The following is a 21,334-nucleotide window of genomic DNA, read 5'->3' as shown; positions in this document are numbered from 1 at the left end:
TCTCTGGAATCGGCAGGAGAGATAAAGTGTGTATTTCTTGTATGAAATGTGAAAGCTAAAATCATTATACATCATATCATATCATCATACCTCATACATCATACATCATACATCGTACATCATACACCATCATACATAGTATCAAAGTTCGAAACCATAGTTTGGATGTCGGACGTTCAGAAAGTGACGTCACCAATTCAAAATCAGCTAGCCGAATTCCTCAGTCTGGAAACAGCCGCGCAGTAGAGCGGACGGATGAGAGTCGCGCTCCGCAAATTTCGAGTACCGGGTTCTCAACCTCTCGGATCCCGCGCTTCGGGTCCGCTACGTATTTCGAGTACCGGGTTCTCAACCTCCCGGATCCCGCGCTTCGGGTCCGCTACGCGGTGAAACTCGACTTCCAGGATAAGCGCTCCGTGGTTCCTGGTTCATGTTTACAATAAATTATTTCAATTCGTTTTTCGCGCAACCCCAAATTCGGTAGCTGTCAGTCCGCTAATGAAATTTCTCGACTTCCAGGATAAGCGCTCCGTGGTTCTTGGTTCACGTTTACAATAAATTATTTCTATTCCTTTTTCGCGCAACCCCAAATTCGGTAGCTGTCAGTCCGCTAATAAAATTTCTCGACTTCCAGGATAAGCGCTCCGTGGTTCTTGGTTCACGTTTACAATAAATTATTTCTATTCCTTTTTCGCGCAACCCCAAATTCGGTAGCTGTCAGTCCGCTAATAAAATTTCTCGACTTCCAGGATAAGCGTTCCGTGGTTCTTGGTTCACGTTTACAACAAATTATTTCAATTCGTTTTTCGCGCAACCCCAAATTCGGTAGCTGTCAGTCCGCTAATAAAATTTCTCGACTTCCAGGATAAGCGCTCCGTGGTTCTTGGTTCACGTTTACAATATATTATTTCTATTCCTTTTTCGCGCAACCCCAAATTCGGTAGCTGTCAGTCCGCTAATAAAATTTCTCGACTTCCAGGATAAGCGCTCCGTGGTTCTTGGTTCACGTTTACAATATATTATTTCTATTCCTTTTTCGCGCAACCCCAAATTCGGTAGCTGTAAGTCCGCTAATAAAATTTCTCGACTTCCAGGATAAGCGCTCCGTGGTTCTTGGTTCACGTTTACAATATATTATTTCTATTCCTTTTTCGCGCAACCCCAAATTCGGTAGCTGTCAGTCCGCTAATAAAATTTCTCGACTTCCAGGATAAGCGTTCCGTGGTTCTTGGTTCACGTTTACAACAAATTATTTCAATTCGTTTTTCGCGCAACCCCAAATTCGGTAGCTGTCAGTCCGCTAATAAAATTTCTCGACTTCCAGGATAAGCGCTCCGTGGTTCTTGGTTCACGTTTACAACAAATTATTTCAATTCGTTTTTCGCGCAACCCCAAATTCGGTAGCTGTCAGTCCGCTAATAAAATTTCTCGACTTCCAGGATAAGCGCTCCGTGGTTCTTGGTTCACGTTTACAATATATTATTTCTATTCCTTTTTCGCGCAACCCCAAATTCGGTAGCTGTCAGTCCGCTAATAAAATTTCTCGACTTCCAGGATAAGCGCTCCGTGGTTCTTGGTTCACGTTTACAATATATTATTTCTATTCCTTTTTCGCGCAACCCCAAATTCGGTAGCTGTAAGTCCGCTAATAAAATTTCTCGACTTCCAGGATAAGCGCTCCGTGGTTCTTGGTTCACGTTTACAATATATTATTTCTATTCCTTTTTCGCGCAACCCCAAATTCGGTAGCTGTCAGTCCGCTAATAAAATTTCTCGACTTCCAGGATAAGCGCTCCGTGGTTCTTGGTTCACGTTTACAATAAATTATTTCTATTCCTTTTTCGCGCAACCCCAAATTCAGTAGCTGTCAGTGCGCTAATAAAATTCCTATAACTTTACAATCTTCTCATAATCTTTTTGGTGAAATATGTCGATAAAAAAATTATATCAAACCTTACACATTATTTTTGATTTGTTCTCACGCTGAAAATATTTATTAGTATTCGAGGTATAACTCGAGGTGGTTGGCGGTTTTCGTTGGAGGTAGTTAGGGGTGGTTGCGGGTAATCTCGCTGATTCAGGAGGAGGGGGACGAGGATTTGTGCTCGGTGAGTAAAACACTTTTATAATATTTCATGGCAATTGTAATTATATTTCATCTGAAATACTACAAACTTGTCACCTTTACAATAAATTATTTCAATTCATTTTTCGTGCAAGCACAAATTCAGTTGCTACGAATAAGCTTATACAATTTATTATATTATTAATTAATTATTTAATCAATTACTCAATTATATTAATCCTTACACAATATTTTCGCTATATTCTTATACTGAAAATATTTATTACTATTCAAGGTATAACCTGAGGTGGTTGAAGGTGGTCGGAGGTGGACGAGGAGGAGGACGAGGAGGACGAGGATTTGTGCTGGGTGAGTAAAACACTTTTATAATATTTGATGGCAACTGTAATTATATTTCATCTGAAATATTACAAACTTGTCACGTTTACAATAAATTATTTCAATTCATTTTTCGTGCAAGCACATATTCAGTAGCTATGAATAATCTTGTACAATTTATTATATTATCAATTAATTGATTAATTACATTAATCCTTACACAATATTTTTGATGTATTCCTATACTAAAAATATTCATTACTATTCCAGGTATTACCCGAGGTGGTCGGAGGTGGACGAGGAGGAGGACGAGCTGGACGAGGAAGAGGACCAGGTGGACGAGGAGGAGGCGGGGTGGGTCGTGGGAGAGGACCTCTCCTCTCCTCAGAGGAGGGGAGGGGGTGGGGCAGGGAAGGGCGAGAGGTGGGCGGGAGGGAGGGAGGGGGAAGGGAAAGGAAGGGGAGGGGGAGGGGGAGGGGGAGGGGGAGGGGGAGGGGTGGGGGAGGGGGTGGGCGGGAGGGAGGGAGGGAGAGGGAAGGGCCGGGCGGGCGGGAGGGAGGGAGGGAGAGCGGGTGGGCGGGAGGGAGGGAGGAAGGGAGGGAGAGGGAAGGGCCGGGCGGGCTGGAGGGAGGGAGGGAAGAAGTGGACGACGGATGTGAGTGCAAGTCCCCCAAACGCTCGCCCGGCCCTTCCCTCTCCCTCCCTCCCTCCCGCCCACCCGCTCTCCCTCCCCCTCCCCCTCCCCCCTCCCCCTCCCCCTCCCCCTCCCCCTCCCCCTCCCCCTCCCCCTCCCCCTCCCCCCTCCCCCTCCCCCTCCCCCTCCCACTCCCCCTCCCCTTCCTTTCCCTTCCCCCTCCCCCTCCCCGCCCGCCTCTCCCCCTTCCCTGCCCCACCCCCTCCCCTCCTCTGAGGAGAGGAGAGGTCCTCTCCCACGACCCACCCCGCCTCCTCCTCGTCCACCTCGTCCTCCTCCTCGTCCACCTGGTCCTCTTCCTCGTCCAGCTCGTCCTCCTCCTCGTCCACCTCCGACCACCTCGGGTAATACCTGGAATAGTAATGAATATTTTTAGTATAGGAATACATCAAAAATATTGTGTAAGGATTAATGTAATTAATCAATTAATTGATAATATAATAAATTGTACAAGATTATTCATAGCTACTGAATATGTGCTTGCACGAAAAATGAATTGAAATAATTTATTGTAAACGTGACAAGTTTGTAATATTTCAGATGAAATATAATTACAGTTGCCATCAAATATTATAAAAGTGTTTTACTCACCCAGCACAAATCCTCGTCCTCCTCGTCCTCCTCCTCGTCCACCTCCGACCACCTTCAACCACCTCAGGTTATACCTTGAATAGTAATAAATATTTTCAGTATAAGAATATAGCGAAAATATTGTGTAAGGATTAATATAATTGAGTAATTGATTAAATAATTAATTAATAATATAATAAATTGTATAAGCTTATTCGTAGCAACTGAATTTGTGCTTGCACGAAAAATGAATTGAAATAATTTATTGTAAAGGTGACAAGTTTGTAGTATTTCAGATGAAATATAATTACAATTGCCATCAAATATTATAAGAATATTAATTAATTAATTGATAATATAATAAATTGTATGAGATTATTCATAGCTACTAAATATGTGCTTGCACGAAAAATGAATTGAAATAATTTATTGCAAACGTGACAATTTTGTAATATTTCAGATGAAATATAATTACAATTGCCATGAAATATTATAAAAGTGTTTTACTCACCGAGCACAAATCCTCGTCCCCCTCCTCCTGAATCAGCGAGATTACCCGCAACCACCCCTAACTACCTCCAACGAAAACCGCCAACCACCTCGAGTTATACCTCGAATACTAATAAATATTTTCAGCGTGAGAACAAATCAAAAATAATGTGTAAGGTTTGATATAATTTTTTTATCGACATATTTCACCAAAAAGATTATGAGAAGATTGTAAAGTTATAGGAATTTTATTAGCGCACTGACAGCTACTGAATTTGGGGTTGCGCGAAAAAGGAATAGAAATAATTTATTGTAAACGTGAACCAAGAACCACGGAGCGCTTATCCTGGAAGTCGAGAAATTTTATTAGCGGACTGACAGCTACCGAATTTGGGGTTGCGCGAAAAAGGAATAGAAATAATATATTGTAAACGTGAACCAAGAACCACGGAGCGCTTATCCTGGAAGTCGAGAAATTTTATTAGCGGACTGACAGCTACCGAATTTGGGGTTGCGCGAAAAACGAATTGAAATAATTTGTTGTAAACGTGAACCAAGAACCACGGAGCGCTTATCCTGGAAGTCGAGAAATTTTATTAGCGGACTTACAGCTACCGAATTTGGGGTTGCGCGAAAAAGGAATAGAAATAATATATTGTAAACGTGAACCAAGAACCACGGAGCGCTTATCCTGGAAGTCGAGAAATTTTATTAGCGGACTGACAGCTACCGAATTTGGGGTTGCGCGAAAAACGAATTGAAATAATTTGTTGTAAACGTGAACCAAGAACCACGGAGCGCTTATCCTGGAAGTCGAGAAATTTTATTAGCGGACTGACAGCTACCGAATTTGGGGTTGCGCGAAAAACGAATTGAAATAATTTGTTGTAAACGTGAACCAAGAACCACGGAGCGCTTATCCTGGAAGTCGAGAAATTTTATTAGCGGACTGACAGCTACCGAATTTGGGGTTGCGCGAAAAAGGAATAGAAATAATTTATTGTAAACGTGAACCAAGAACCACGGAGCGCTTATCCTGGAAGTCGAGAAATTTCATTAGCGGACTGACAGCTACCGAATTTGGGGTTGCGCGAAAAACGAATTGAAATAATTTGTGTAAACGTGCACCAAGAACCACGGAGCGCTTATCCTGGAAGTCGAGAAATTTTATTAGCGGACTGACAGCTACCGAATTTGGGGTTGCGCGAAAAAGGAATAGAAATAATTTATTGTAAACGTGAACCAAGAACCACGGAGCGCTTATCCTGGAAGTCGAGAAATTTTATTAGCGGACTGACAGCTACCGAATTTGGGGTTGCGCGAAAAAGGAATAGAAATAATTTATTGTAAACGTGAACCAAGAACCACGGAGCGCTTATCCTGGAAGTCGAGAAATTTCATTAGCGGACTGACAGCTACCGAATTTGGGGTTGCGCGAAAAACGAATTGAAATAATTTGTGTAAACGTGCACCAAGAACCACGGAGCGCTTATCCTGGAAGTCGAGAAATTTTATTAGCGGACTGACAGCTACCGAATTTGGGGTTGCGCGAAAAAGGAATAGAAATAATTTATTGTAAACGTGAACCAAGAACCACGGAGCGCTTATCCTGGAAGTCGAGAAATTTCATTAGCGGACTGACAGCTACCGAATTTGGGGTTGCGCGAAAAAGGAATAGAAATAATTTATTGTAAACGTGAACCAAGAACCACGGAGCGCTTATCCTGGAAGTCGAGAAATTTCATTAGCGGACTGACAGCTACCGAATTTGGGGTTGCGCGAAAAACGAATTGAAATAATTTGTGTAAACGTGCACCAAGAACCACGGAGCGCTTATCCTGGAAGTCGAGAAATTTTATTAGCGGACTGACAGCTACCGAATTTGGGGTTGCGCGAAAAAGGAATAGAAATAATTTATTGTAAACGTGAACCAAGAACCACGGAGCGCTTATCCTGGAAGTCGAGAAATTTCATTAGCGGACTGACAGCTACCGAATTTGGGGTTGCGCGAAAAACGAATTGAAATAATTTATTGTAAACATGAACCAGGAACCACGGAGCGCTTATCCTGGAAGTCGAGTTTCACCGCGTAGCGGACCCGAAGCGCGGGATCCGGGAGGTTGAGAACCCGGTACTCGAAATACGTAGCGGACCCGAAGCGCGGGATCCGAGAGGTTGAGAACCCGGTACTCGAAATTTGCGGAGCGCGACTCTCATCCGTCCGCTCTACTGCGCGGCTGTTTCCAGACTGAGGAATTCGGCTAGCTGATTTTGAATTGGTGACGTCACTTTCTGAACGTCCGACATCCAAACTATGGTTTCGAACTTTGATACTATGTATGATGGTGTATGATGTACGATGTATGATGTATGATGTATGAGGTATGATGATATGATATGATGTATAATGATTTTAGCTTTCACATTTCATACAAGAAATACACACTTTATCTCTCCTGCCGATTCCAGAGACTCAAGCGGCCAGGCCCTTCGATGGTCAGCCGTTGACTGAAGATATATTCTTCAGTGAACGGGTCGGCTAATAACGCTGCCGTTCTGCGACAGTTGGATGATGAAAAATTTCGCTCGTATCTTTCAAATGTGTGTTAAAATACACTCGAAGTGTTAAGAAGCGTCGTTCTTTTTCTCCCTATCACCTTTCTAGGTCTTTAAACCACTACGCAGCGTTAAATACCGTCTCATATACGAAGCATCCATTTCATCTCGTTCAAAATTAGCGCATCCGTGATGTATTACAGTTACTCTGAATTTTTTTCCATCCGAATACTTTTCGAAAAACAATTCAGCTCCTCTACCCAACGCAGATACTTCACTTGCGACCAGCTAAAACAACGTTTCGATTCTATGCCTATGAAAATTCAAGATCGAGAGAGCAAATGAAAAGTTGTTGGAATAATTATGAATACTAATGTTATGGAATACATCGAGCGCGCGTCGAATAGAATCCCAGTTCGAAATGAATCATTCTTCTCTTTTCATATCATAGCTAATCTGGTAATAAAGCTAAATAGGATGATCGGAGGTGTTCGGAAATGTTAGGAGGTGGTCGGCGCTGGCAAAAGGTGATAGGGGGTGGTCGAAAGTGGCCATTGATGGTCGGAGGTGGCAGGGGGAGGTAGGAGGTGTTCGAAAATGGTAGGACATTTCAAAAGTTAAAGTCGGCGATGATCCGGGGCATCAATTTTATCGTATATTTTATAAATCATTCCTAAATACATTGAAACATATGTATTTATAATGAAATATCATGCAATGGGCTGTGTAAACTATAAACTATAATTTCTATCGAATAGCTGCTTTTATGTCAACAGGGCTTTGAGACTCAGTTCAGTTCGTCCTTCTCCTCGTCCACCCCCGACCACCTCCAACAATCGCTAACCACCTCGAACAACCACCGATAACCACCTTAAGTTGTACCTGAAATAGCAATAAATATTTTCAGTATCAGAACATATCAAAAATATTACGTGAGGATTAATATTCAAAAAGTGCTGGAATAAATTTTTTCTGGCACAATTCCGACGTAATTTTGCGAGAGAAATCGATTGGGCGCAGTCCCAATACGCTGCGATGAACGCATCAGAAGTTACAGCCAAAAAACCAGAACCCGTGTTTTCGACATTTTTCAGCAGGTGCTTTTTTCTCTGTAACTTCTTTCCTGTTGAACCCACGCTCTTTTCGCTGCGTTTTCTGACTTCCTGGGGGTCCAATTGGTCAGAAAAGGGTCATACAAATAGAGTCTGAGACGAAAAAGTTTCGACTCCAGAAATGAAGAAATACACAACGCTAAATATTGCCACAGAATCTTGCTGCGAGTGAAAATCTAGCCTTGGGATGCTACCATCATGTCTATAAGCTCGATGGTACCGAGCTGGATGGGGAAGAATTTTTTCTGGCCTATTGCCTATCCACCAGGTGAATTACCCACAAATCCTGAATATCCTCAGAATCCTGTAGAAGCACGTGCTGCCTTAGAGTCTTTTAAACTTGTCATGTGTACTATAAATTATTTGAATTCATTTTTCGCACAAGCACAGATTCAGTAGCTATCAACGCACTAATAAAACTTTTATAATCTTTTGTAATTTACTCATAATCTTCTTGCTAAAATATGTCGATAAAAAAATTATATCAATCCTTACACAATATTTTTGATATGTTCGAATACTGAAAATGTTTATTAGTATTCGAGGTATAAATCGAGGTTGTTAGCGGTGATCATCGGAGGTGGTTAGGGGTGGTTGTAGGTGATCGAGTTGAACGAGGAGGAGGACGAGAAAGACGAGGAGAATGAGGATTTGTGCACGGTGAGTAAAACTTTTTTACAATATTTAATGGCAATTGTAATTTTATTTTATCTCAAGTTTTTTCAACTTGTCATGTTTACAATAAATTATTTCAATTCATTCATCGCACAAGCTCAAATTCGGTATCTATCAATGCGCTAATAAAATTCCTATAATTTTTCATAATTTTCTTGAAGTCTTCTTGGTCAAATCTGTCAACAGAAAAGTTATATTAATCATCACACAATATTTTTGATGTGTTCTAATTTATACTGAAAATGTTTATCAGTATTCGGGGAATAACCCGAGGTGGTTAGAGGTGGTCGTTGGAGGTGATTAGCAGTGGTTGGAGGTAGCTGAAGGTGATTTGAGCTGGTTCGAGGTCGTTGGAGGTAGTTGGCGGTGGTAAGAGGTAAACGGAGGTGGTCGAGAACGAGAACGAGGACAATGGAAGAAGAGGAGGAGAAGGACGAGGTGGACAAGAAGAACGGGGGTCGTCACAGGTGATTGAAGGTGGTAAGGTAGTCTGGGGCGCCTCACCCTACCCCCCCCCCCCCCCCCCCCCCGTCCATTTCCTACTTCAACTCCTATTACTCCTACTCCTGATTCCACTCCTACTCCTACTTCCACTCCGGATTTTACTCCTACTCCTGATCCTACTTCTATTCCCACCCCTACGTCTACCCCTACTCCTGATACTACTCCTACTCCTACTCCTACTCTTGATCCTACTCCTGATTCTACTCTATTCAATACTTTAGAATGATATACTCACAGTGCACAAATCCTCGTCCTCCTTGTCCACCTGGTTTTCCTCGTCTTCCTCGTCCTTCGAGAGTCAAGATTTACCAGAAAGCCTACCTAGAGCGCAGGAACCACGGAGCGCTCGTCCTGGAAGTCAAGTTTCACCAAGTAGCGGACCTGGAGCGCAGGAACCAAGCAGCGCTTGTCCTGGAAGTCAAGTTTCACCAGGTAGCGCACCTGGAGCGCAGAAACTACGGAGCTATTGTCCTAGAACTCGAGTTGCACCCGAAAGTGGACCCGGAGCTCAGGATCCAGGAGGTAGAGAACCCGGTACTCGAAATCTGTGGAGCGCGATTCTCGTACGTCCGCTCTACTGCGCGGTCGTTTCCAGACTGAGGAATTCGGCTAGCCGATTTCAAATCCATTACGTCAGGAGAAAAAAAATTTTGGGTGACGTCGCTTTCTGAACATCCGAACATTCGAATACCCAAACTTTAGTTTCGAACTTTAATACCATGATGATGTATGATGTATGATGATGTGATATGATCTATAATGATCTTAGTCTCTACATTTCAGACAAGAAATACGCACTTTATCTTTCCTGCCGATTCCAAACTCAAGCGGCTAGGCCCTTCGATGGTCAGCCTTTGACTTAAGATATATTCTTCGGGTGACGGGTCAGCTAATAACGCTGCCGTTCTGCGACAGTTGGATGATGAAAATTTTTGCTCATACCTTTGAAATGTGTGTTCAAATACACTCAAAGTTTCTTTCTCTCCCTATAAAAGAAAAGTCGCCGACAATCACCTTTCTAGGCCTTTAACCCTTAGCATCACCCCACGCTGAAAAACCTAGTTGCGCAAGACATATGGGTGTTTTAAGGCTTCTAACCGATTGTTTCATGTTTGTTGAAGCGTTCTTCAACCTTTCTAATGAATTTTATCGGTCTATTTATAGATAGCGTTCTAAAAACTGGTCATATATGCGAAAATTCAGCAAAAATGGCTTTTTTCAGAAAAATATTCACTTGTCTACTACCGCCAGATATCGTTACTTGTATTAATTTCAAAGGTTTTAGACCTTTAATTTCACTTTTTCTGAGCCTGGGGTAACTAGTTACCCCGTGTGGCCGCTAAGGATTATATCAGGACACTGCATTAAATACTGTCTCATATACGGACCATCCGTTTCATCTCGATCAAAATTAGTGCATCCGTGATGTATTACAGTTACTCTGAATTTTTTTCCATACGAACACCTTTCGAAAACAATTCTGCCGTTGGAACATCTCAAGGGGCGTAAGTGCACGACGATTTTTGGTTGTCACACCAAAGCCCATAAGGGCAACTGTCTTCATATTCCTTAGTCAAAGCATTAGCTTTATGAGACGTGCATTGCGAAGGATGACAGCTTCATGAGATTTCGTGTCGCGGCGGGGGGCGGGGGGGGGGGGGGGGGGGGGGGGGGGGCGCCAAACTCCAATTGCCTCAGGGCGCCGTAATGTCTGAAGCTGGCACTGATAAGACATATTATGTATGGTACTATTTTTTTACTATTTTACATATCCCGGATCAGAATGTATAAATTATTGATTTATTCTTGAATTTTTCTTAATATTATTATTCTTATTATAATTCTTCTTAACATAATTATTATTAATATTGAATTATTCTTCCATATTTCAGTTGTATCTCCCCAGCTATTGGTTCTACGTCGATACAATCGCCTTTTTCAGGAACTTCAAGGCCCAATTATGCTAACAATGAGTTTGTTACGCTGTTCGAAACGGATCCAAACTTACGTCTGAAATACATAACATTTGTACAGCATTTTTAGAGGTAGGGGAAAAAGTTAAATAGTCGAAAGACAGTTTCAGATTTAGCCTAGTACAGTTAATTTGTTTGTAAATTTTCTATTCATAAATTCATCAATTTTACAGTCTTACAATGGGAGGGCGCTATATGTGAGTAATCGATTTTGATGAAACTCAGATATGTTTTAGAAGTATTTGTCCTAAGTACCAGAACGGTAGGATTCATAAAATGTGCATGGTGTAAAAAAGTCTTATGCTTTGCGTGCTTCTACGATAAATACCATCCAAACGATTGTTCTCCTAATGTACATAGTGATAGCGAGTAATTTAAGGGCCTGCATGTATTATATTGTAATATTATGAATTATTCTTCACTTATATTGTATGTATAATGTAAAATAAATGACGTTACTACTGGATATTGTTTAGCAGTTTTTCCCTTCGCAAATTTCTAATGCGATAATTGTCATTAATATTCAATAAAATAGGATACGTGAACGAAAACAAGAAAAAAGCATCGAAAATAGAGAATTATAAAACAAAAAAAAAATGAACTCTTCGACTATGGGACTTGAACACGGGCCAGCAGCCAACCAGCCGGGAACTTTGCTCATTGCGCCGCGCTCGCTTATTCGTTGCGAATGCATAGTTACCACTATAGATACCGCGCGTGAAACTTTACCGGCGATTTTCTCGGAAATTAAGGGTTGTTACCCTAGTTTCGGTTAGGTTGGTACTTAGGGCAAATACCTCTACAACATATCTGAGTTTCACCAAAATCGATTATTTACACATCGCGCCCTCCCCTTGTTCAAGTTTTTTTTTACCCTGAAAGTACAGAAGAGCGTTGATAGGCAATCCAGTATCTACCTGAAAGTAGAAATAAAATATCGACTTTGGATTGTTCATCTCCTGATTTACAAAATTTGAGGGGTGATTTTTTATTTTCTTTGTACTTCAAGACATTAATGTAGGAATTATTTTTATTTTTCAGAATCATTTTTCATTTTTTAATTCGATAAATTCAAATCGGAATTTGTTTTCATTCTCTCGATTAGAAACATTGAATAAAGATGCAGTTCTTCATTTTGATAATTGTATAAATTGATTGCAGAATTATCTCTTATCAATGAATTAACAAATTCGTATTATTACTATTAATCGAAATTATTCAGACCAAGTTCCCCAGTATGGAATTTTATTGAAAATTTTCGTTCTACTAGCGTAGTCAAAAACTGACGCTGTAAATCGTAGCGGGCTGCAGCCCCTCAATCAGAAAAATTGAATAAAGATGCAGTTCTTCATTTTGATAATTGCATAAATTGATTGCAGAATTATCTCTTATTAAGAAATTAACAAATTCGTATTATTACTATTAATCGAAATTATTCAGACAAAGTTCCCCAGTTTGGAATTTTATTGAAAATTTCCGTTCTACTAGCGTAGTCAAAAACTGACGCTGTAAATCGTAGCGGGCTGCAAGCCGGCCCGCTTGGCGGCCCAAGTAGGGTGGGTGGTAGGTATAGGACCGCAGCTGGGCCTGTACTTTGTTAGACGCCATTGCGAAAGCACTGCAAGGGAAGCGGATAGACTTATTTCGAGTGACGGGGTAAGTGATACAGCGATTTGCTTATTCATCTCTTTGCATTTCCGGCGCGGACCGGAATCTTGTACTTCTCTGTATCTACCCCACTGATCTGTATTTAACTGGATAGCTGTTTAACCAGAATATACGGCTCAAATTCCGGTGGAATTTTTGAGACGCCCTGAATCAGCGTCGTTAACACCCAGGGAACTAACGTAGCACAGTATGCGCATGCCCGAACAGCGGTGTATTTGAATCTGTATATTTATGCGTTTTAGTTAACGATTTCGGCAACATCATGATTACGAAACTTATTACGGACATTTAATTATGAAGTAGGGACGCTGGACAGGGTGTACGAGTATTATGTGAAGCCGAATCATAATTTACGTAATGAAATGTCCGTGCATTATTTTATACCGTGAAAATACTAATAAACGAACACTTTATTATGTATATCAGAGAACATTGCGAGATGAATCTTACAGACTTGATAACTTGTTCATATCCATGAACAAAGTTAATTCTGAAATTGTGGAAAATTAATTAGTAAACAACTCTATCATCAACTGTATTGCCGCTATTACTTACTTGTGAAACGATAAATCTTTCCACTTTTCTGACCGCTTGTGCTATTCATTTTATACGCCTGTAGTTTTACCCTGTTCACTTTAACAGATCTTAAACATGGGTTAGCTTCGTAGGAAGGATCACACGTTTGACTTCTCACGCGTTCGGGCATGCGTATAAGGTACTACGTTAGTTCCCTGGGTATTAACTAGACTGATTCGGGGCGCTTCAAAAATTATCAACCGGTAGCACAGACTACCATTCAGGAATCATTTATCCAGGTAAATAGAGATCAGTGACCTACTCCATTGCATCTCCGTCGCATCTCGAGCCTTGTACGTCGTCTTTGTCTCCAGCAACGGTCGCCAGTACTCGAAGTAACAGTTTTACGATATGTACCAGCTCCATTCGATTGCTTTTGTATAATTGACGATTATTGATAAGAATTTGATTATCAACAGTCCGAAAAATCCATCTGCAGGTGATATCAGTCGTTTAGAATCAGAATTATAATTAATTTACATCACTTTTCAAAAAATTCGACTTTATGATCATTAGAAAATAATTTCTTCATTTTGTGTTGTTCAAACTGTTTTCATTTCACAGTATCTGGTATGTACCTAAACATTCTCATGCACGGATATCTTAGAACGAAACGATAACCGTTTATATTATGATTACGACAACCTCAAACACCTGAACTTACCTAGCCACTGTGCTCACATTCCACAAATGCCAGGGGCGGTGAAACCACTATGGTAGCTGCGAAGCACTCCACACATCAGATATTTGCCGTCTTAAAAAATTGAATTTTGTTTTAATGACTTGAATATCAACAACGCTGCAAGATCGCTTGAACGATGTAGCCATAATCCAGTGTGTCAGTTTGATTTTTCTTAAAAAAATTTTATGGTGCTACTTTTTAAGTCACTAGTCGTTCAACACCATCGAAATCTTACACCTTCAGTCAAGAAATCCAAACTTGAACAGTTTTAGGAGCTTTTATTTCGTTTGTATCAGAAGAAGAAAATATAAAAGAAAATATTGACTTGTAAACAACTTTTAAAACTCTGTGTTCGCAAAAATTAATAAAAATAGTATAATTCGATAAGTGCTCTCATATATTTGAAAGGTTATTCTTTCAGCTTTTAGTAATTTTCCACACATTTGAAGATGATTCAATAAGTACGGAGTTATGAATATCCATCAAAAATTTTTTTTATTGGCGTGTAACTTAAATGAAAAACTATATAAAGTTTCGGGACCACTTAGCCCTGACATACGAAATTTTTTTACTGGGGAATCTCTTTGCGTTAACGAAAAACATCCGATCGCAACGTAACAGAAAATTGTTTTTTTTTTTTTCATTGTGACGCTTCCTAATATTCACTAAGGTGTAGCTGAAGAATTAGAACTTAACTTGCTGGTAAACGAATTCATAAACATTTATAACTGCAGAAAAGCAACTTTTGATCTATCGAAGTGAAATAAAATTGTACATTGCATCGAATCAAACGAACAGTTTAATTCCACGTCTCAAAAATATGTGTTTCGCCGCCCCTGAGAAATGCTGCTTGTAAATAGCAATATAAACAGTCGTGTTCAAATAACGTTTTCAGCTTTCATTTTTATCTCTTATCTCATGCGCTCGGAGAACTAATATTACAGGACATTTGAATTCAGGAAAAGTACATATAGAATCAGTTAAAGAACGACTGTGAGCTACAACAGCTGACGAGGCTTTCAGAATTGAAGTACTACTGTAGTGTGCAACATACACAGCCGAATTACTTTATATATTGCAAGTAGGTGTTGATAGTTCTTTATTAAAATTAGTAGATTTACCTGTGCATGTAGAAAAAGCCACACCAAATAAATCTCATATTCTCGACAATGTTCACGTATATTTGCAATATTTCTAAAATAGCTTTATCCATAGGCAAGAAAAAAGTAGAAATTATATCTTCAAACATAACGTCAAAAATTGCTGTGCATGGGGCATTCCATAGTATCTCGATCAAGATTCCAAGTTGACGTCTCAGATTGGTTTTACAATTTTTTATATGAAAGTACATGACGAAAAACGCAATTTTTTTCAAAATTTTTCGACCCAGCGTAACTGAAGTATGATTATGTGGGTATTTTTTTAACCGCACGGGTAACACTTTTAGAGTTTTACATCACGGAGAAAATGGATATCCTGTATTTAATATTGTGAGACACATCGAATATATATTATGAATATGTAATACAACCATTTTTCTACTATGACTTGGCACTTTCATACTTGTGTACTATTCAACGACAATGAGGTCCAGTGTGTCGTATTAACAGAGTCGAATGTGCTAAATTGGTTCATATTCAGAACATGCCGGTGTCGACTCACGATCAGCTGTGCGGAATCAAATATGAGAGCGACGATATGTATCGGTAAAATTTATTTATTTATGTCGTTGTGTTTTTACACAGGTGGCAGTCAAGATGGCATCAGACGAAGCTGCTTACAAGCCAGGTACTGCAGCGCTAATAAAATACTTGCCCGTGACAGTGAATATTCACTTTCGTAGATATCGTTACAAGTAACAAAATTGAGCACACTAGTAGTAATACTATTACCAAAATACATTAAGCGTACGTATTATGACTTTCCGTGAAGTTGAAGTTTTCACTGACGTTAAGGAATAATGATATCGTTTTTGTGTACACCTGATAAGTGATAAGATAAAAATACTTTTTTTTTTTTTATTTATGTATATAAGTATTTTTATATTTATATATATAAGTATTTTTATCTTATCACTTATCAGGTGTACACAAAAACGATATCATTATTCCTTAACGTCAGTGAAAACTTCAACTTCACGGAAAGTCATAATACGTACGCCTAATGCATTTTTACTACTAGTGTGCTCAATTTTGTTACTATACAATATATATATATGAGGGTATTCAATCATAATTATTGTCATTGTAGACCAGAGTAGAGGAAAGTCAATTGCGAACAACTAGATTTTCATAATAGTTATCAAGTCCACATGAATTCCAGACATATTCATAGTAATCTCACACGGTGCTTATTTGCAGACAAAGAATTAATTCAGAAGGTGTTGCGCGAATATGAAAATGATGCAAATCTCGAAGTCAAGTCTGTGGTCACAAGTCCTGGCTGCGAGAAAGGAGTCAACTACATGTCAGTCATAAAACGTCTTGTTGTCACAGGGACAACCGGAGCTGGATTCGGTGCGTATTACGTATAAATCTTGATACGCCAAATTATTGTAATAAAATTAATTAAGAGAATGCTTTAGTCAGTCTTCCCCGACCGTGTTAAATGTCACTTAATTTCACTCTTATCAAATCTTACGCTTCATTTACATAAAAATTCAATCATCGGCGCAATTTTACATGCAACGCCACTTGTTGTTTGAATACATTTTGAGTTCTTTTTTTGGCATGATACAAAAGAGTTTTTAGATATTATTGTTTGGCATTGCGTATAGGATTGCGTTGACTTCGGAATTTTCACGTTTACGTATCTTAAATGCAACAAAGTGCCTAACCGCCCCATTGTGTATACAATTTTGAACAAAAATACTGCATTACATTTTCGAGTTAACTAAGGATCAGCCATTCGATTTCCAAGATGAGAGAGAATAATACTTGTTCGCGATTTTCTAGTAATCGCTGTGAAAATCCTAAAGCTAGTATTCATTTACTTTTTAGATTTCAACAAAAGTTTCATTTCCAAACATCTGGCTGCGAATGAAATTCATCAGGAGGTCTTTCAAAGTCAGAACTTTTTCGTCAACGAAGCTAGAATGTACCAGACAGTGCCAATGCTTCTCGGCAAGGATCAGGAAATACTTCCCGATTGCTTGTTCACTAATGTTAAACAGATTATCCTGGAAGACTTAAAACCACTAGGATTCTTTCTCGAGGACAGAGTTAAGGGCTTAGACTTCGATCATACGAAAATCGTACTCGAGGTCAGGCTCTTCACTATAATTAATTATATTATCGTATCGCAATAGATTTCTTTCAAAACCTTGTATCATCAGGCAAAACAGTATCTTTGTATGATTTTCTTCATTTTTTTTTTAGGGATTAGCCGATCTTCATGCAGCATCGTTTATCCTAGAACACAATGACGCGGAAAATTTTAACCGTATGAAAACCAACTTCGTAGAAGCCTATTTTCCTGACACGGATCCTCCAGGTGTAGGGAAGAATATGAACGACTTCCCCAACTTTATCGTCTTGTGCTTGAAAGTTGCCGCGACCTCAGAAGATGACTATTCGAAAGAGATCGCCTTTATGGAAGAGCACCAAGGAAAAATTTATGATTTAATGAAGGTACGACTTGATCTTTACGAGTAAACAATAGACTTTATGATATTCAAGGCGCATATTATGTTTCGGCACAGGAACTAGTGAAACCTAAAGAATATTCGGTGGTGTGCCATGGCGATTTGTGGATCAACAACATACTTTTCAAGCACGAGGAAGTTAAGGGGAAAACGGTAGTCAGCGGTATGCGATTCTTAGATTTCCAAGTTGTCAGATTCGGGCCCCTGGTCACAGATCTTCAGGGCTTCCTACACAGCAGTGTTCAACACGAAGTTCTAGTAGAATATTACGATACTTTTCTTGAAATATATTATATGAAACTGCGGTCGAAGCTGTCAGAGTTACGTACAAATGCGTATGAAAAAATCACCTTAGATTGGTTGAAATGCGAAATGCAGAGATCGCAAATCTACGGTATGATGGTAAGTCTTTGGCTCGCACCTGCGCTCTTAGCGAATCTTGAAGATATTCCCGATAAGTCAGCTATTGCGATGCACACGGCTGAGACCACAGCGGCTGTAGACTACTGGAAGCAAAGATTGTCTCCACGGCTACTGCAACGAATAGTGGATAAGTGCAAATATTTTATCAAGTAGATCATTGATATAAAGTATACTGTTCGTTAAGGAATAAAAATAAAAATTCCGTTTCAAGTGGGACCGTATACAAAGCCTTCGGACATACCGATTGCTGGAAAATATTCTAACTATGATTATAATCAACCCGTTTAAAGACTGTATTGAAATGATTAAAATAATGTCTTTTTGAATAACCGACAATGTGTAAGATATGTTTTCCCGGTCACTGATCAAATTTCTTGTACCTCTAATGCCTAATCACGCCGCAAAGCAGACGCAGTACAGAAATTACGAAATATCGCCTGCCCTAAAAGGAACAGTTCTGGAACTTACCGCTATTTTCGTTGTGTGAACTAATTTTGCAGAAAGTTTAAAGCTCATAGAAAGAACCGTATTGATTAAGTCCAAAATCATAAAAATCCGTTATGGTAGTCCATAATAGTCAAAGGTCGTCAAGTGACATATCAATTTTCAATATCTGCAGTAATTAATAGAACGACTCTTCTTCTAATAGAAGAGAGGGAAGTTTTAAAATAATGTAGCATTAGTGTGTAAGATTCGATTTTTCGTCAAAGCATTGAGAAATCCACAAGAAAATCCATCATCGTGGGACGTGAAGTTTTTCACTTCAGGTCACGTTAAAAATGACAAAAAAGGACAAATAATAATTTTCTCATTTAAATTTCATAACATGGATTAGCGTGACCTTATATGTACATTATGAAGTCTGGCTAGTTTATTGCAACAGTAAATTTAAAATTTATCCTTAATCATCAGGGGTTCCGGTGTATTAAACGCGACGTTTGCATCGCTCGAACACGATAATTTATTACGTCATATCTACTGTTACATACCATCAAGATTGCGATGATATTTTGGCCAGCACTGAAGCAAGGGCACCCGTAAAATGAAATGTGCTTCCACAAAATTCATAGACGGACGTCGTTAAATTCGTTATGAATGAAAACCCATCTTTACGCTTGAGATCTGCTGCAGTAAAGACGCTTGTTCAGTTGGTGTGTTTCAAGGGAAACTCGTGAAAACAACTGATAGTTATCGTCCGTTGTTTCAAGGCTCAAACAGAGGTCGAATCGACATAATGAATGCGGGACCTACATACACCTACACGTGTCTCGGCGTAGGTATTATTTCGTAGATTAGGGTTCGCTGATAGAGCCTACCATGAAAGTGTCTTTGTACACGCATGTTTCGTACAGTTGTCCGTGATCCATCCATCCGTTGCAACCAAACAGCCGCGAGTAAACGTAAAAAGAATGGAATACAAGATCATAAAGCTCATTTATCTTCTTACGTGTTCAATGCATTTCGAAATCACTTTTTTTTAAATTGGCTGACAGGTCATGGAATAGATACTTCAATCCATTTTATGCATTATCAATCTTGTTTTGCTACTACCAATCAAAATTTCAAAGATGATTATAATACTTGTTTTTTTAGGGATGCATGATCTGAATGTGAACTGATCCAAGGCACGATAAATCAGTGGAAAGTATAAGTCGAGAAATAGGAGTCCCCCGTTATTCATTGGCGACTTAATAAAATATTTAAATCGTACTTTGAACGATGCTGTCAGCACTTGACAGATTGGATGGTACACGATATTTGATGCAAGTCATTGCAGTACAGCATTGCGTACGAAAAGTGAACGTTTTCAACAAGCAAAGTACACACCTAATTGTACGCGGAATATCTTATTAGCAAGTAAGACGATATCCTACTTACGTCTTCCCTGTGAAAAATGTCTAGAAACTCTTCAAGTTTCGGGTAAGAAATCTGAGTCAGGTTTTATTCGTCCAACATTTCAGCGAACGTGATGCAAGCGGAAACAAGGGTCAAACATTATTCCCAGCGCTATTTTTTTTTTGTAACAGTTAAGCGCGTGCCCACTAAATTTCAGTGAACGGAGGAGTTAATTAAACACATATTACTCGAGCACGCTGTATCGTGCCCATCTGATGTTATCATGACATGTGATATCTTTCACGAGGTCCGAGTTGAATGATTTCAGACCCATTTTCGCAATGTACTGGTGAGTTTTGCTGTTCATGTGTCACGTGCGATACGAAGCGTAGGTGTTCAATTTCCCACAATTTCGCAAGAATCACGGCACGGTTTCAAGATTCTAACCAGCGCAAAAAATATGAAAACTGTATTTGCCTCAGTGGTCAAGGATGCAACGGAAACTTATCAGATCCACGCATCACGGCATGAACATATAATTATCGACATCAGAAAAAAAAAAATTAAAATTATGCACATTATATTTAAGTAACAAGAGAACTATTCACGGTGTTAAATTATGCACCTAACGTTCGAAACACACTCCTCAATGTCACTGCTCGGTTTAAACAATTCTCAGCGAAAGTAAATTTCAAACCTCTGTTGCAGAAAAATAAGTCACATGTCGCCGGTATAGTAATTTGTTCACAGATTGGCAATTTTTTTAAACAATTACCGGATAACACGAGCAAAGGTGAAAGGGTATTTCCGGTTTTCCTGAAGACAGAAAGAATACGAATAACAAAACAAAAAACCGCAGTCAAAAATTTCTCTAGGCAAAGTTGTACTGAATAAACCGGCCTTTGCAATGGCGTAGTGAACTCTTGGGGCTAAATGTCAGCGATCCCAGGAATTTGTCACTTACTTCAAACGGATATTTCAAAGCGTGACCTTTTTTACTTGACGCTACAGACTGCCGGGCACGAAGTTCAGCGTCATTTGGAAAATGACATCATAAGAAAACGTATCGAAGGATACGATCACGATTACGACCTCTGAAAAAACAACAATATGATTCAACTTTTCAAATAATACCGGCCATTGTCATTTGATGAATAATCATTCGCAGAGTGTATTATAATACCGGGTTAAAGTATATACGTCACATTTATCGCGTCGATTGCCACATTAATTATTCAACATTTATATCGACCGATCAAGTTTTTTGGTAATTTTTTTTTCATCGTCGACGATCGGAATTCTTTTATTGGAAGTTAATAATCCGAAGCGTAGATTTTCAATAATTTCGCAACAAGTTTAGTAGTGCAGATTTCTCGTCAGCAAGAAAAAATTCTTCGTATAGCTTCTGCAACAGTTTGATCCTTAAGCGTTTCTGTGGGCACGTAAAGGTGCTCGCGTGACGCCGCACACCGTGACTTTCCCTGGTTTCTGTATCTGAACGTCGCCTCACAAAGATAGACGCCCCTCTC

At 39.6% G+C, this 21,334-nt stretch overlaps 1 protein-coding gene across 2 annotated transcripts; it reads left to right on the top strand.

Moving 5' to 3' along the window:
- Nucleotides 1-12,575: 12,575 nt before the first annotated feature.
- On the top strand, nucleotides 12,576-18,302 carry LOC124302653 (uncharacterized). 2 transcript variants are annotated; one of them, XM_046759023.1, is made up of 7 exons: nucleotides 12,576-12,633; nucleotides 14,863-14,984; nucleotides 15,649-15,691; nucleotides 16,264-16,419; nucleotides 16,903-17,165; nucleotides 17,281-17,532; nucleotides 17,604-18,302. In XM_046759023.1, exons 3-7 carry the CDS (start codon nucleotides 15,661-15,663, stop codon nucleotides 18,120-18,122), a joined length of 1,221 nt encoding a protein of 406 aa, XP_046614979.1. In that variant the 5' UTR covers nucleotides 12,576-12,633; nucleotides 14,863-14,984; nucleotides 15,649-15,660; the 3' UTR covers nucleotides 18,123-18,302. The 2 variants fall into 2 exon arrangements, with proteins under 2 accessions (XP_046614979.1, XP_046614980.1); XM_046759024.1 differs by lacking the exons at nucleotides 12,576-12,633; nucleotides 14,863-14,984; nucleotides 15,649-15,691 and adding an exon at nucleotides 16,020-16,075 and having other exon boundaries at nucleotides 16,263-16,419.
- Nucleotides 18,303-21,334: the final 3,032 nt, after the last annotated feature.

Source organism: Neodiprion virginianus, chromosome 4 (assembly GCF_021901495.1).
Source record: "Neodiprion virginianus isolate iyNeoVirg1 chromosome 4, iyNeoVirg1.1, whole genome shotgun sequence".
Lineage (NCBI taxonomy): Eukaryota > Metazoa > Arthropoda > Insecta > Hymenoptera > Diprionidae > Neodiprion > Neodiprion virginianus.
Note: the sequence above shows the minus strand (reverse complement) of the source record. Positions and strands in the feature narration are given on the sequence as shown.